Consider the following 16,601-nt stretch of genomic DNA (forward strand, 5'->3'; position numbering starts at 1 on the left):
TGCACTGGGGACATTGGGCCACAGTGGTTCCATCCATACCTAGGTGGCCATTTCCAGAAAGTGATATTGAGGGACTACTACTCTGCCCCGTGGCATTTACGGCAGGGTTCCACTCCAAGTTCTATTGAAAACTACTGAGCAAGTTCATCCAGGGATTTGGGGGTGTAATGTCATTAATATGCTGAGGCTCAAAAGTGTCCTATATCTGCCTAAAAATAAATGCATATATAAACGTATAACATTCAGAAGTAGCTGGATGGAGAATTCCCTACATGCCATTCAAAGTTGCTGATAAACTAACAAACTGCCAAGGTTTTTAATTAAGTTCTTCATAACTGAACAGTTCACTTTCCATTCTATGGGTTACACAGGAAATCCATGCTCAACCCTCCTTCCCACCACCCATTCTTTATGGGTCCTGCTTCTCCAGATGCACTTTGAAATATAAATCGTGCCCTTCTTCACATAGAAAAATACCTAGGATCCCTGGAATCTTCATTTTAAAGGTTTTTGGTAGCAGGTGTCCGCTTGAAGACCCACTATCACTGGGCCAGATAGTCCAAGTGTCTTGACTCCAATTATAAAGACAACTTTGGAAGATTTCAGATTAGTGCTTGAAGGGTAAACAAGCATGTAAGACATAAACATTAAGACAGCCATCCTGAAGTAGCAGTATTCTCAAATGGCAAATATATTTCACCCTTAATTTAGGTAACTTTGAGGATGATGCTCCTGCAGAAGGAGCACTGGCTTCACCCATCAGGCTGGCAGCCAAAAGGTGCCTGCAGAGACCGGAGAGCCTGGAAGGGCCAGCATGTCAGCAGGCCAGTCGCCGGCAAAATGCCTGACTGATGGCCCTGTGCTTCACTAGCTATTTTACATGGAGCATGGCTGATCAAAGCTATCCCCACTGTGTACTATGGAGCAATAAAAATAAAAAAACCCACAGGAAGAATTCCTTAGGCAGGTAATGGGCACTTTATTCCTTTTTATGGCACTAAACATAGGCAGCTGGCATAATTACACTACAATAAAGGCATAATGTGCACCCAGCAGAACGAATGCGAGGCTTCTGATAATTAGGCAGAGCAAACAGTCTGGGATTCAACCACATGGTTTTACTTGGTCTCCTGGATCTGTCTGAGCCCAATTCCCAAAGCAGGCCAAGTCTGTCCCCCATGAAATCTTAACCCAGCTCAACTTTTTCCTGGCTAGGATTGCTCTCTTTATTATTGCTTGTTTCTCCAATCTCACAAGATAAGAAGCACAGCCCCAGCTAGGATCCCGTAGCTCTACTAACAGAAATGTATCAATTCAAAAGAATATATGGAACCTAGATGGTAACACAGAGTTGTGCCTTGGGTCTCTGTACTGACATTGGTATAAACTTCTTTTTGGACAGCTGTATGCACCCAGCTCTGAGCAGGTTATAAAACAATACAGCAAAGAGCAAATGTTGTACTGTCAATCACTGTCCAACTACTTATACGACAGAAATGGGGATCAATGAGAATAATACATGTTTGAGGGTGACTTGCTTTGAGAACCATGCCAGACACCCAGGATCTGTTGGTACTAAGGACTAACCTATAGGTTCTGAAACAAAAAAATTGAAGAATGGAAAAAGATAACATCAGGAGCCTTCAGAGCTATAGAATTCTCCTACTACCCCACAAATAGCAATTCCTCAGGTGTCAGGGTCTAATTAAGAATGATGATGATGATGATGATGATGGTGATGATGATACCACCTTGCTGGACAGGTTTATAATCTTAAGCACTGACAACATGCAGCTGAAATCTAGGAGAGTAGCAAAATCTGAGCCAGCATTTCTAAACAGTCTTTAAAATATTAATCAAGAAAAGAAGAAGCAGATTTGCAAGATTGAGCAGAACTCAAAGTTTAGGGCTCAGCACGCTTGGATCATTGCAAGAGTTTCCTCAAGTGTAGGGAAAAAAACCTTTTTAGCGTGAGCATGTGCATCTGGGCTCTAATTGTCATTGCTGAGAGTCAGTGTTACTACAATCTAGATTCCTTGGGGAGCAGACCCATATTTTTCACCCTACTAACAAGCCTCAATAACATAATCAGTACCCCTCTTTGCAGCCAGAGTTGTCAGATCTTTCAGACATTTCTATTAACACCATTCTAACACTTCAGAAAGATGTTACCTGCAACCCTGGCCTTGGGACACACTATGCTGGTATGGTTTTTACTAAAAACAGGTAACACTATGTTCCAAGAGTAAAAGGAGGCATTGCATTCTCCTCTATAGGAGAAATGAGGGTCACATGCAGTGTGGGAAGCAAGCAAGGGGCAGAGAAACAGAAAGGGGTATCTTGCCCATTTGGGCTCCAGTCCAAACCACAACGTCTTTTAGCCCCTTCCACTGATGGCATGTAGACCCCACATTAAATTAATAAAGGGAATACAAGTAAATTGAGACACTTAAGAGTCTGTCCCTCTCCCTCTCTGACTCACTCAAGTTTCTAAGCAGTATACAGGAAACCCAATAAAATACAATAAAAACAAGTGATAAAATCAGAATTCAGTTAAAAAGTCTGCCTGGAATTTTAAAAAATGGTCCAGTATACCTGAAGGAACATCTCCACCCCCACCATTCTGCACGGACACTGAGGTCCAGCTCAGGGGGCCTTCTACCTGGTTCCCTCACTGTGAGAAGCGAAGTTACAGGGAACCAGGCAGAGGGCCTTCTTGGTGGTGGTGCCCACCCTGTGGAACACCCTCCCATCAGACAAGGAAATAAACAACTATCTGACTTTTAGAAGACATATGAAGGCAGCCCTGTTTAGGGAAGCTTTTAATATATGATGAATTATTGTATTTTAATATTTTGATGGAAGCCTCCCAGAGTGGCTGGGGAAAGCCAGCCAGATGGGCAGGGTATTATTATTATTATTAATAATAATAATAATAATAATAATAATAATAACACTCTACTCACCTCTGTATTGCCATGAGGAAGAAACTGCAAATACTGAATCTCAAAGCATTGTATTTTAACCTTCAGCCCCACTTCCCGCTCCCTAAGGGAATGAAAGCTACAAAGGACCAATGGGACCTTTGCACATCTAGAATTCTTTATGTGTGCCACAGGAAGTGGAAGCGTGGGGGAAACAGGAGCTTGTGTATGATTTACCTTCCAATCTCTTTCCTAAGCCTTTTAACCCCTTCATAGCACATGAGTGGCTAATAAGAATATGAAATGGATACCAGTCCCAGCAATACGTCTTCCCTTTCCTTCTGTCTACTAGATTCCATCCAATCATTTTCCACACATGTGGCAAGTGCCTCTCCACTCTCACCTGGCCTGGAATGCAGCCCACGTTGCAGGATTATTGTAAGACATGCCCTGCCTTTAATCCCTTCTTCTCTAGTCTTGCTCTAGTATTGACTGCGGGGGAGGAAGGGTCAGGTGCGAGGTCAAGCTTGTCTCTTTCAACACTGGTACGCGACAAGCATTCTAGCCTCACAGCCGATTTCAAGATACACTGAAATCCAGCAAAGCAACCAGAAGGAAAACAAGGAGTTCTATAAGAGACTATGGGGCTGGGGCAGGGCGAGGGCGTGAGTAGGAAGCTAGGACTGTTGACATCTACATGAATACCATCTAACTTTGGACTGGTGTCACCTGAGGTCTGGCACTTGGCATCTAACAGATAGTGACGGTGTTGGGCCAGGCCAAAGAATTATATATCCATATACACAAGCGTACAAGAGAAAACATTTTTAGAGTGAGTATGCGCCCTTACATTCCCATAGTGGCTATACTTTGCAGCTGTGCTTAAAAAGTGATGTTGCACAAAATCCCTCCACATCTGAGAAGCTAATGACAAGAGGTACACTAACGTATCAGCACAAGACACCACAAATCTGCAATTCCTGTTCCTTTTGCATTTTGGGTCATACCTTCAGAATATGGGTATCTTGACCAGCAGGTGGTCTTTATGATAGTGCAAAAACATTTATGTGGGAGTCCACATCTTTTTCCAAAATTTAGAGGTCTAGTTGTTTACTGACACAACAAGTACCATTTTCTAGACAAAGAAAACTAACAGAACCATGGTATTTTAATTGCATACTTTTTAGCAGCAATTTACCCACAGCATTTTTGTAGTCTTCCTGCCACAGGCTCCATTATGACTCTTCTTGAGTTGGTGGTCTATAAAAGATCAGACTTACAAAAATGTTGGTCTGTTTCAGCATCCTAGACTCTCACAATCTCATCTCAGAAAGTGGCTTTCTTATATGCACTGAGCCCTGCATTGTTGGTGTTAATAAGCAATATCTAGTATCTAGTTTGTCTCATAGCAAGTAGACAGCTCTTGCTCGATCTATAGGCAATTCTTGTAGCAGCTGCCCTGCATGCAATATGATGCAGTTTGGACATGGGCAGCTTCACAGCAGGGCTGTATATTACAAGAGTCCCCAGTCCTTCTTCCCCAGTTGGGCGGATCAAAATGAACTTTTAACATGGCTTTTTTGAGTGGGGGTCAAGGTTAACTAATTTATGAAATACTCTTTGCCACTCTTAAAAGTTTATGGTGGATTGAAATGGATATGATTTGGAAGCAAAACATGATTTGAAAAGTATATTTTTACTGCTATGAGGCAGCCTAGACAAGGAAGACCTAACTCACCCCAAGTTCAAAGATATTTCCCTCTCTCCCCAACCCCATTAGCAGAATATGACTGACCCTTAATATATCCTAATCTTCTAATGAGATCTGAATATATAAGGTCTGAAATAGGGTTTAATTTTACTCATTTGTTTACTCATTTATTCATTTTATAAACCTGATTTGAATTAGGTCACTAATTTGAGCCCCCAGGATTTTGGTTTGCTCTGTTGAAACCTATAACCTTTTCAATTTTTCTTTCTTTCTTAATATATTTCAGATATGAACATTACTGGCAAGGCATCACATAGTATTACCTGTAAAGAGGCCTGTTTGTTTGACAGTATCCCAGCTAATTCCATCTTTACAGATGCAAACTACAGAGCACAAGGTCTAAATAAAATTTCAGAAATAGTCATATACAGTAAGATGTCTAAGCTCATATGTCCCTTCACTGTGGCACTGTGCAGCAACAGCATTCAAGCAAGTATAACAGGAAGAGGTCTACATTCAATTAGCCTAAGAAGCACCACATTAACCATCACAGACAAGACCAGATGGCAACTAGCAGGACTGTAAGCACACAGAACAAATGCTCAGGCAAAGTAAAGGAAAGCTGGCTGAAAAAAGCACTGCGTCAACTACTATACTGTTTGCTGTCAAAATACATTGTTTTAAAAGTTTCAGAACTTCAATAAATAATGATTGGGGGGGGGGAGAGGAAAAAGCATTGTGGGAAATGTACCCAGAAAGTCGGGGCCTCGGATGATGCAATACATTAGCACATCTGGTGAATGGCTCACATAAGACCAAATTTTCAGGTTTGGGTCAGGCCAGGCCAGGCATCGGCGATATATAGCTTAACATGCTGTGCTTTTCTGGTTAATGATCTGGATGGAAGCTAGTCTGATATGTGAATGTACCTAACTAGGGATTTGCTTTCCCCAGGGTTAATAACCACATGAGGATTAATTGGGAAAACTCTTTTCTTTCTTAATCCAAATAGCAAATTTATGATAACAGAATCAAGTATGACTCTAGGGTGGCTTGAGCAGGAGCTAAACTCCACCCTCCCTCTCTCTTCCCCTCCCCCACCCCGGGTTCATTGGATCTCCTAAGTGGCCTTAGACCAGCCACTTTTTCTCAGTTTCAGCCCTCCACCACCAACAATGCAGGGAATCTACGTTGCTGGAATCTTAGTTATCCCTACATTACTAAAATATTAGCAATACTATTTTTTAAAAATCAGCATGAAAAAGATATAAAGTGAACAACTGCCACCCACTTACAAATCTGCACAGAGATTCAGCCAACCTAGCCAATGATCCAACACAGTAGGCAAAGGCAACTGGGACTTTTGCAAATTCCACATTCTCTTGCTGTTCCTAGGACATCTATCAATCAACAGTCTTTTGTAGTACATGAGAATATCCCCAGAGGAAATACTACCTGACATAAGTATGAAGATCTGTCACCAGTGCCTTGTTCAGCTGGTATAGAATTAAATTCATGCATGTTTGCCCCAAAAGTTGTGATAATCCTACAACTATTTTCTTAATATGCCCAAGGCCTATGTAATTATAATTTATATAGATCCAAGAGGTTTGAGCGGCTTACAAATAACAATTTAAATAGTCACCAATAACTTAATACAAATCAAGACTATAAACCCAAAATTATATAAGAGAGTATAAAAGGACATTTGAAAAACCAACAACCAGGATACCATAAGAAGATAGTAATTCAAATGTAAGTTTAACTTTAAAAACCTTAATACTTTTAACTTGGCCAATGAAAACCTTTCAAAAATGTTAAAAGCATACAAAATTGGGTTCCAGGGGGCTTGGTGACCATCAAGCCACACCTGGGAACTTCCTGAACTTACCTGGTGGGCAGGTGTTACTTTTAGTACCCTATCCCTAACTAATGTTAAGGGCTTTGGGAAAAGAGACATTCCTCAGGCAACTAGGACCCCAAATAATGTCTAGAGATAGCACAAATTCACCCCAATAATTCTCATTCAAAATTCCTGGAAAACTACTACAGGCAGTTGAACAATTTTCGTTGAAGGGAGAAATGCACATCATCACTGAGATTTGGCATTCAAAGCTCACCTTTCCCCACCATAAATCCAACACTGATTTATAAATTTATGTTTACACATCCAAGTTAAGAATCAAGTAGATCCCTTGTGGAGTACACTGCAGCAGGATAGAGGGGACCCAGTATCTTTAAGGCCTTTCCTGGATGCCCTTTCCGTCTCCAATGACTACCCGCTAGCTCTCTCCCTTTGATTTAAGAGTTCCTCTCGTGGCCCTGACAGTAAGGTATTTCTGTCCCACAGATTATAACTCACTCTGGGCTATTATTCAACTCCCAAGCCCTGGCCCTGCTGCATTTAGTCCAAACATAATATCCTTCATGCATATATTATCTGTCTCCCTATTATCTGGAATCATTTCGGAATTAAATTTCAGTCCTGCAATATTGGCTCGAAGAGCGGCTCGCTTTATGGGCTAGTCAAAGGTTAGAATACCAATCAAAATAACATTGCCGATGCAGCGAGACATTTTAATATTCCAAAACCCGGTAATTGTAAAAGGACATAATATTTTTTCCCTGATTACCCCAAAGGCAACACATGTTAACAAGGCGAGGGAGAGAGTGAAAGGATTTCCAGAGTTCAAGACAGCTGTGTGACAGATTTAAAGGCAAAGTAGTAGAAAGCTGGCCCCATGCAGCCTTCCAGGAAGGAGGGAGGAAGAAGCACACCTGCCCCTATTGATCAGATCAATGAACCCAGTGTCACTCACTCTGCGATTGGCTAGTTACCAGTATCATTTGAGCTATCACATGACTGTCAAGCTGATCGCATGCGCTTCGGAAAGCTGCTGGGCTAAAGGAACAGTCATTACATAAGATAACAACCCACAAAATGGCACAATGAAAATTACTAATTCCAGTCCAAGAAGTGCTCGAAGTTAGAAAGCAGGCAATAAGATAACAATGGCAAGCGTTGTGTTATGATTTCTGTCAGCAACAACAACAAACATTCTGACCCTACTCCTGTAGTCCCTTTAGTTTTTAGGATCAGCCTCTGAATTAGGCATATGTTTTAATGTTAAGGAAATGCTTCAGATCAAAAGTTGCTTAGCTTAGTAATTTGCCATGCAAAAACTAATTATTTCCACTATCTGGGTCACTTTGGGCCTTCAGTAAATTTATGTGAACCTTATGTCAATCCTGTTTGACCAGACAAACGATCCACCTAGCCCTATGTCCCATTCTTGACAAAAGCCAAATAAAGATGCTTGAAGAAATATATAGCAGCAGTCCATTCTTGGTCATCCACTCCCAATCACCAGTTTTAAAGTTTAGAGACATCCTAAATATTAGAATAGATGCCCTGAGCATGCTAATAAAGAGCTATTGATATTCTTATCTTCCATTAATTCGTCTAAGGGGTTTTATTATTATTGCCCAGCTGTACTGATAGCAGAGAGTTCCACAAATAAACTGAGGGTTGTGTGAAAATAGTTTATGTGCTTGTTTTAAACCTGCTGCTTGTTAATTTCATTGGAGGTTCACTGGTTGCAGTAACTACTTGAAAGGGTAAAAGGTCTGTTTCCTGGCTACTCTTTCTACTCCACTCACGGTTTTATATACTTCTGCTTAGAAAAGTAATAGATAAGAGTGGGTATTGCAGGAAAGTCCAGATATTTAACCCTTCCTCATATATGTAAGGTAGTGCATACCTTGATGGTATTTTTCTGCTCGTCTTGAGGTGGAATCCAATGCTGCAGAAACAGCCTTCAACTTGTGCAACAGGACTTCACCTTTTTCTCCCTCACATACCCACAAAATTTACTCCTTGGGATCCCACACCTTCTAAAACAGATTTTGAGGGCATGTAGAGGACTGTAGGAAGGAGAAGGCCATGTCCCATTATGTGAACACAAGTTCATTCTGCTTGCACCCAGACAGCACTGAATATAACCCTCTATTCCTCTTCTCAATTACTTGGGTCTTCCTTTCCCCCCTTTTTGAAGATGGGGGCAACATTTGCCTGCCTCCAATCTGTAGGGACCTCACCTGTTCTCCAATAATTCTCAAAGATAATAGACAAAGGCTCTGAAATTACATCCACAAACTCCTTTAGTATCCTTGGATACAGCTCATTAGGCTCTGGAGATCTGAATTCATTTTAAATAGCTAGGTGTTCCCTTACTACCTCTTTTCCTATCTTGGGCTACAGCTCCCTCATTACATCATTCTGTTATCACCAGGTTGGACATCGCTTCCTTTTGGGTGAAGACAGAGGCAAAGTAGGTGTTGAGTAGTTCCGCCTTTTCTCTGTCACCCAATAGCATTTCTCCATGTTTCCCACACAGAGGATCTACCACTTGCTTGCTCTTACTTCGGACATAGTCAAAGAAACCTTTTATTATTATTTTTAACCTCTCTTGCAAGCCTGAGCTCATTCTGAGCTTTAGCCAGCCTGAATTTCCCCAATGTGCCAATGTGCAATTCATCCATGTAGCCTACACACTGTGCTAACACACACACACACACACACACACACACACACACACACACACACACACTTAGCAGAAAGAAAACAATGTCAGTTAATATTAACAATAAGAATACTCCATAAAATATAATTTAAACATATGGATTAATATAAAATGTCCATATGTCTGAACAGATATCCAAACAAGACTGGCAATTATAAGATATATGTTCAAATGTAAAAAAGGCAGTATGATCTTCAGATCACTGAGTAATGAGTGGTGGGTCTTTAACCTTCCAATCTTGAATACAAATCTCTTTGCAACTATAGGGGGTCAAAGGATTGACTTTCGTTGTACATCTGTTAGTTACCACATCACAGGAATATAATTTAGAAGTGCATAAGTATCAAAAAATATCAAGGCTTTTTCCAAAGAAAAGTAAATACGAACAACAATTTCTGACCAAAAAGGCACCACAGGACACACCCTCATCATAAATCTAAAAGAAGTATTATCAGCATTACATCACCAGGATGTATCTGAATGGGTTAGCTGTATATCACTAAGGTTTTAACAGATCAGTGAACCACACAATTGTGCAGAGCATGAATGCAATTCATCAATGAGGTTGCTGGACTAGAGTCTACATGTGATAAAAATGCATTCGGTTCTGCGTTTGGTACTAAAGTTGAAATTGGCAACACTGCACCATCATCGTGTGACATACCAGATGGACTCTGGCCCAGCAACCTCATTAGCTAATGCACCCATATGCTCACAGATATACATATACACAGTTATTCATACACCCATAAGGTTTATGAGGTACAATGCATGCAACATTGCACCCCTGCTTCCTGCCTTCTGCCACAATGGAGACCCAAACAGCACAGATTGCCCAGGATGACAATAAAAGCTATTTTGCTTTGTTTCCATAAGAGCATCCCTTTTGCTCCTTGTTAAGTCTTAATCAAAGTTATTTTATTACACAGCCTAAGGAGCTGCACCTTCTTGTTGGGCAACTACTGCTACTAATCGTTTATATAGTACCATCAATGCTCATGGCATATTCCAGATCAAAGTGAGAGAGATGGATCCCTGTTCTAAAGAGTTTACAGCATAAAATTCAGTGGTAAAATGCAGCTGTCTGACCCAACTGAGCAGAAGTCTTAGCAGACAGATATTTGGAGACGGGTGCTTTGGCACATAGCTACATATGGCCTCCCTCCTCCTTGGACCTATGAGGGAGCAAGCAGTTTTGTGGTTACAGGCCCTCAGTGTCCAAAAGACAAATTGAAATGCATGTTATATTTAAGCTTTGCAGCATAGCAAATTGCTCTTCTGTAGTAGGCTTTCCCCATATGTATCTACCCTTTCCCCATAGACCCTCTACAGTTCCAGCATTTGTCAGTCCCACTACTGCTTCCTCCATCCTGGCCTGCAAGCACCCTTAGCTCTTCCAAACTTGGATATCACCATCTGAGACACAGTATCCTTCTTAAAATACCTTAATTTTGATCCACAGCACCTCTGCTGCTCATAAAGACAGCTTTTGACAGCAGCAGAAGGGAAGCCAGTCAACAGCACTCAACCACTATCTCAATGGCTGCCCACTGAGAAGGTTTAAGGGGAGATCTGATATATAAGAACATTCTAATAAAATCCATATCCCCCGGTAGCCCCCGCCAATACAGATCTAGTCAAGGCAAAGAGCACAATAAACTCCCTGCCCTAAGTCCTAACTAAACTGACAGTTCATGAAGGATACAAGATCGCTCAGTGACATTAAAAATGTCAGCAAGAGGCCGATGCGGTTTGGCAGACAGGAAGCATTTGCAGGCAGGGGAAAGTAAAACTTGTGACAACGCATCCAGCTATAAGCAGGGCTTGTTCTCATTGCTGCTGATTTCTGCCCACCCTAAGGTCTTGCATTTATCCAGCCCCTGCATCCATGTACAAGGCTATTGTTAAAGTATACGGGGGGAGACAGGACCTTTTACATTCAACCTGTTTCTGAACTTGCAACGAAGTCTAAGAATGCCTTCCAATTCCTACCAGAGTGGCTTTCCTAGCTTACACATCCAAGATGGCTTAAAACCATCTGAAAATCCTGCTAGCAACCAATCAGTATCAAGGACCTAACATGGGGTGGTAGTTAACCAAGTTTTACCAAGTTCATCAAGTTATTTAATTTCAATGGGTCTACTCTAAATAAAACTTAGTTGAATGCCACCTGTTATTTCTAAAGTGCTGTGAAATTTTTTTTGCCTAGGGTTGGAGATTTTTCAAGCTTGAGGCTGAAACACTCCTGTCTCTAGGCAGTTTGGAAAATATGGGGGCCGAGCACTCAGACCATTTCTGTTCTTTCCACATTTTGCAGAACAAGTGAGCTTCTATTTCCTTCTGACAAAGCCAAGTATGGGTCACCACACTTGACAAGAGAGTGAGTGGCTTTCTAAGTGATGTTAACTCTGATCTTGTCTGTTTTATCTACATGAGCCCTGATCTCTACTGCTCTACTGATCCTCTGTCCTGGGGTTTCATGCTGCTCCCATTCCTGCCATACTGAAGCATCATGAATTCTGATCAAACATCAGCACCATGAAGCTATTCCCTGAAAGAGACATAAAATTTCCCTCTGCCTGCATGTCAAAATGGATTATACATAATAAAGAAAGCAGGCTTCTAACAGTCTGAACCCGATAGCCCAAAATGATAGCAAAAAAGACATAATGTATTGTCCCAAGGGCAGGAGGTGCAACACAGCTAAGGGTTTCAGCCAGCTAATATCAAACATCACCACGCAGAGCGATTTGACTTTTTTGTATGTCCATCAACCTGCTGGTTATATCACTGCTATCCATTCACCAGAAGTTTAGTGAACTTCAAATGGCGATCATTAATGGTCACTGAACTGCACAACGCCCCAATGTGCTTTCAGATTGCATTTGCAAAAGCCCAGCAATAAGGCAAGAGATTTGCTCTGACAGCAGGAAACCCTTGTCAAGCTCAGTGAGGAACATGCTGCCAGCCTCCCCCTTGTTACATTCAGGCCCTACCCTGATTTGACAGAACAGAAAATGCTTTTTTATTTTATTTTTTAAAAAAACTATTACCATTCAGAATGCCACTCTTGCTTTCACTTTATTTATTTTTTTAAAAATAGGCAAAACAAAATAGGAAGAGCCAAATTACACGAGCATTTCATAAAGCAAGCTCCTACATATGGTTTGAAAATACAAAGTTGCTGAATTCAGTGGCACCACTCATGCCATTCATTAACAGAATACAGAAATTGTTTAAAGCATTGTAACATTTCCTTGCACAACACTGGGTTTGACTTTTTTGCACCAATTGCCTGTATCCACTAACTGTCTCCTTATCAACACGGGGGTTGGGGGACGGCCTTTTCCATGTATGCAATTCTCTTGTATGCCGGGGGAGGGGGGTCTCTAGAGAAATACAAAATGCCTGAGTAGTTAATCCATTAGGTTTGAACGAACGAGAGAGGTATCTGTGCTTAAAGCTCCGGTGGTCATACTGTTAAGCAGTTTGGGACACATAATTTGGAGCAGGGGAGTTGTTGTTTTAAAGGTTTGTACGAAGCAGAAAGTCTTAAGCAGGTTATTTTTCTATGCACTTTCCAGACCTTTAGCACTGAGAAACAGCTGGCTAATATTCACTGGCGGGCAGGGGGAGGTGAGAGGGAGAGAGACTTAGAAGCCCGGGTGGGGGGTGGAGCAGACTTGGATATGCTCCAGCTGACCCAGCCTTTCCCAGAGAGAGGCTGAGTTATTATGCATAGAGGTGCTGTGTTAGGGTGGCCACAATGGGATTCTCCTCAGCTGCAGACCATATTCCATCAAGTACAGTAAGACTCTATTAGGGGAGATACAATAGGAACTTCGCTTCACCCGGCCTCTGAGAAAATAACTCCTCATTTCAATGCAAAACAGCCGTGCTTATTAAATACCTCCTTGAAGGAGCCAAGGAAGGGAGAAGGGGAAATGAAGAGGCAGCCAAGGGGTGGTGGGGAAAGGGAGATTTGCAATGAAAGTACCTTTTTGAGATTAATCCACTGTTTGAAGTAATCAGCAACTGGAAGCCCTAAGTATTGGCATTGTCCAGGTAACCTGTAAGAGAGGAGAGAGAACAGGTTGGATTCCACTGAAGGAGCCTGACATCACAAAATAAACTTTATTAAACACTTCTGGTTTTGAGAAAGAGGATAGAATAAAATGCTCTAGCCTGCATTTCAGAATGGTCCCACACATTTGACAGAGGCCACTCAAACACAGGAGCCCAACCCAAACCCAAGCTTGGGATGGCTAGACAACAGGCATTATACATCCAAGATGCTAGACATTTTCATTGAGGACTTAGAAGTTGTCGCCCGAATTTCACATGCAACCCATGAACATAGCAGTCATTTTTAAAAGGTGTGTAGGCCTGGTTAGATAAAACTAATCATCTTCAACTAGTGGTTAGTTCCATAAGAAGATTAGCAAAGTAGCTCAGTATGTTCTGGTGAGCCCATGGGCATATGACTTTAGGCACATGCCTTTCTTTGGTTGTTTCACCTATGTTTATGCACTCAAGAACAGTCAACTGTGGCTGTATTCGCATGTAACACTAAGCCATGGTTTGCTTTAAACAACCCATAAATTATTTCACAAATAAACAAACAACCCATAGTTTGCTCCCCCCAAGCTTGGTATGTTTTTCCAGCCATTCTTGCCTCATGGCTCTCTAATTCGGAAATGTCTGGGGTGGACAAACAAGCCATGGTTAAGCTTTTGGTTTGGCACTCTGCCCGAACCCATAGTTAAAACAAGCCATGATTCATAAGCCAACAACAAACCATAGCTTCACATCACAGTTTTTGTCAGAAAGTAAACCATAGTTAGTCTTCAAGATGATCAAGGGACTGGAGCAATTCCCCTAAAACAAAAGGAGGCAACATTTGGGATTTTTTAAAGCCTACAGATAAGGCGAGAGAGCGGGAACATGATAGAGGTGTTTAAAATTATACATAGTGTGAAGAAAGTGGACAGTAAGAAGCTTTTGTCCTTCTCTAGAACTCCCAGCCATACTGTGAAGCCATACTGTGAACAACAGACAAAAGGAAGTATATCTATACACATAGTTAAACTATGGAATTTGCTCCCATAAGATGTAGTGATGACCACTAACTAGTACAGCTTTAAAAGAGTAGATAAAACCATGGAGGATAAGGCTAACAAAGGCTACTAGTTCTACATCCACTGTAGGTGGCTTATGTTTCTGAATGCCAGTTGCTGGGAAATCCCATGTAAGGAGAGCATTTGGGGGCTTCACATAGACGCCTGGCTGGCCACTGTGAGAACAGAATGCTTGACCAGATGGGCCTTTGATCTGGTCTATTGGAGTTCTTCTTATGTTTCTGTATAATTAGTTGATGGTATCCAATTTTAAATGTTTACATGGTTTTACTATATATATGTATGGCTGTTATAAACCGGCTTTGACTTTTTTATGAATAGCGGTATACAAATATTTTAACAAATATTTCATGTTCTTATGAACTCAAGTTGTAATAGATGGATGGCACAACAAGGCATTGTCTTTGCCAAACTATGCACCCATAAATTATGCGGTGCTTGCAGCTGGACCCAAAGATGCCAAGATTACCAAAACTAGGCACACAGAACATGTGGTAAACAGCCAAGACATACCTAGGAGATCACAAACCATCCTCACATTTCTATTCTGCTGTAACAACAGTCATCAGAAAGTTATCAGCAAGAGAGTTATCAACACATTGGCAAAACTAGCTAGGGAACTAAGGACTATATCATAGCTCTACAATCTCTCCCATAGGGGAGAGAACTTGTGTTCCCCAGACAGCAGGCATGTCCTAAGCCCCACAACTCCCCCCCCCCCATTCTGCTACTGGAGGGGCAAAGAATAAGCATTGTGTCCATTATCTTGGAATGTAGATTCATTTGTTCCCAATCAATTTGATTGATATGGGGTAGTTAACAGGTCATAATGCTTATTAATGCTTTGCTAAAGATTTTTAGAGATGCCCTGAATGCTGGATGGGGTATGAATTAGGCGAACACAGGAAAGACCCAAAATTAATTAAATAAGTGATTAATAGATCCATTTACACATGGTAATTACAGCAATCCAAGCAATTGGATATGCAAATTAGGCATGCACTTTGTACCCAGCACTTTGTTGTAAGCTCCTACAAAGAAAGAAGGGGTTGGACAGGGCAGGGCAGTGCAGTGCTGGTTCCCTGGTGGTCATAGTGTTGCCTCTAAGGGAGCACAATTCAGTGGATCTAGAAACAAGACTTTCACCTATTGTCCGCATCTAGATCTCAATAACATCTTCCCATACACACATGCTATACTTCGACATAAACGTAAGAGTTCTGGGGCAAACTGCTTCCAAAGAGATGTTTTGTAAGGGTCCAAGTTATCCTTATCTTGAAGTACACACAATTTTGTTACTTTTCCTTCTCAAATAAAAATACTAAAAAGTATGAGCTAGCAAACTATTGCCTTCTAAACTCATACATGTGAATCCAGACTGCCTTTGTAAGTACAACTTCACAGTTTAAAGAAGCTACTTCAATAAGGTTATTATTATTATTGGTGACAACCTGTCGTGATAGTTACTGTATATACCACCTCCAGGATCAGAGGCAGCATTCTTGTTTTAACTGCTTGTAATATTGTATTTTAAAATTGTGGTATCCAACCTCTGTGAAGAGAGAGTAAGAAAAATAAATAAGTAATTAATGTCACTGAACACCAGTTGCTAGAGACCAACCGCACAAGAGGGGTCTTGTCCTGATGTTGTCCTTGAAGACTTCCCAGTGTTTGGTTGGCCACTGCAGGAAATGCTGACTAGCTAAGCCTTTGGTTTGGTCCAGCAGGGCTCTTATCTCCATCATCTTTGTTTGCAATAATAAAAGAATTACACAGATATATTCAACCCCAAAACAAGAGACTAGCTGCTCTTCATGATCTCCAACATGACTTTCATTGGTAGGAAGAGCTTCTCTCTTGAGGCCTGGATGGCTTAAAGGACAGGCTTCATTTGCCACTGTGTATTCCAAATTCCTACATTATGTTCTGCAGTAGGAAAAAAAGTTCAGCTGTAACCTAAATACTGTATGTGTCTAAAGAATCTGAATTTTATACATCCTGCTAGCCATGTAAGAGAAACACACACCCCTGACCACTGAACATCCTATTCACTCTTCTTATATTTCACTCCTGCACATTTTAATTTTCCTCCCAGAGCCATAAGACTGAGAAAATTAAATTTAAAAACTAGAGAGATTTGTGTCAAATTCTAGCCCAGCATAATGTGAGGGAAGGCTTCTAAAATACACAGGGCAGTCTGACGGGCTGCAGAGGAGAATGATACGCAGATGGAGACAAAATCATG

At 41.2% G+C, this 16,601-nt stretch overlaps 1 protein-coding gene across 2 annotated transcripts in view; it reads right to left on the reverse strand.

Moving 5' to 3' along the window:
* ERI3 (ERI1 exoribonuclease family member 3) overlaps positions 1-16,601 on the reverse strand; it is a 196,160-nt gene that overhangs the window by 109,544 nt on the left and 70,015 nt on the right. For both annotated transcript variants that reach the window (XM_083742554.1, XM_083742555.1), the window contains exon 6: positions 13,216-13,288. In XM_083742554.1, coding sequence (XP_083598680.1) covers positions 13,216-13,288 — 73 coding nt within the window. The remainder of the gene's footprint in view (positions 1-13,215; positions 13,289-16,601) is intronic.

Source organism: Podarcis gaigeae, assembly GCF_964106915.1.
Source record: "Podarcis gaigeae genome assembly, chromosome: 6".
Classification (NCBI taxonomy): Eukaryota; Metazoa; Chordata; class Lepidosauria; order Squamata; family Lacertidae; genus Podarcis; species Podarcis gaigeae.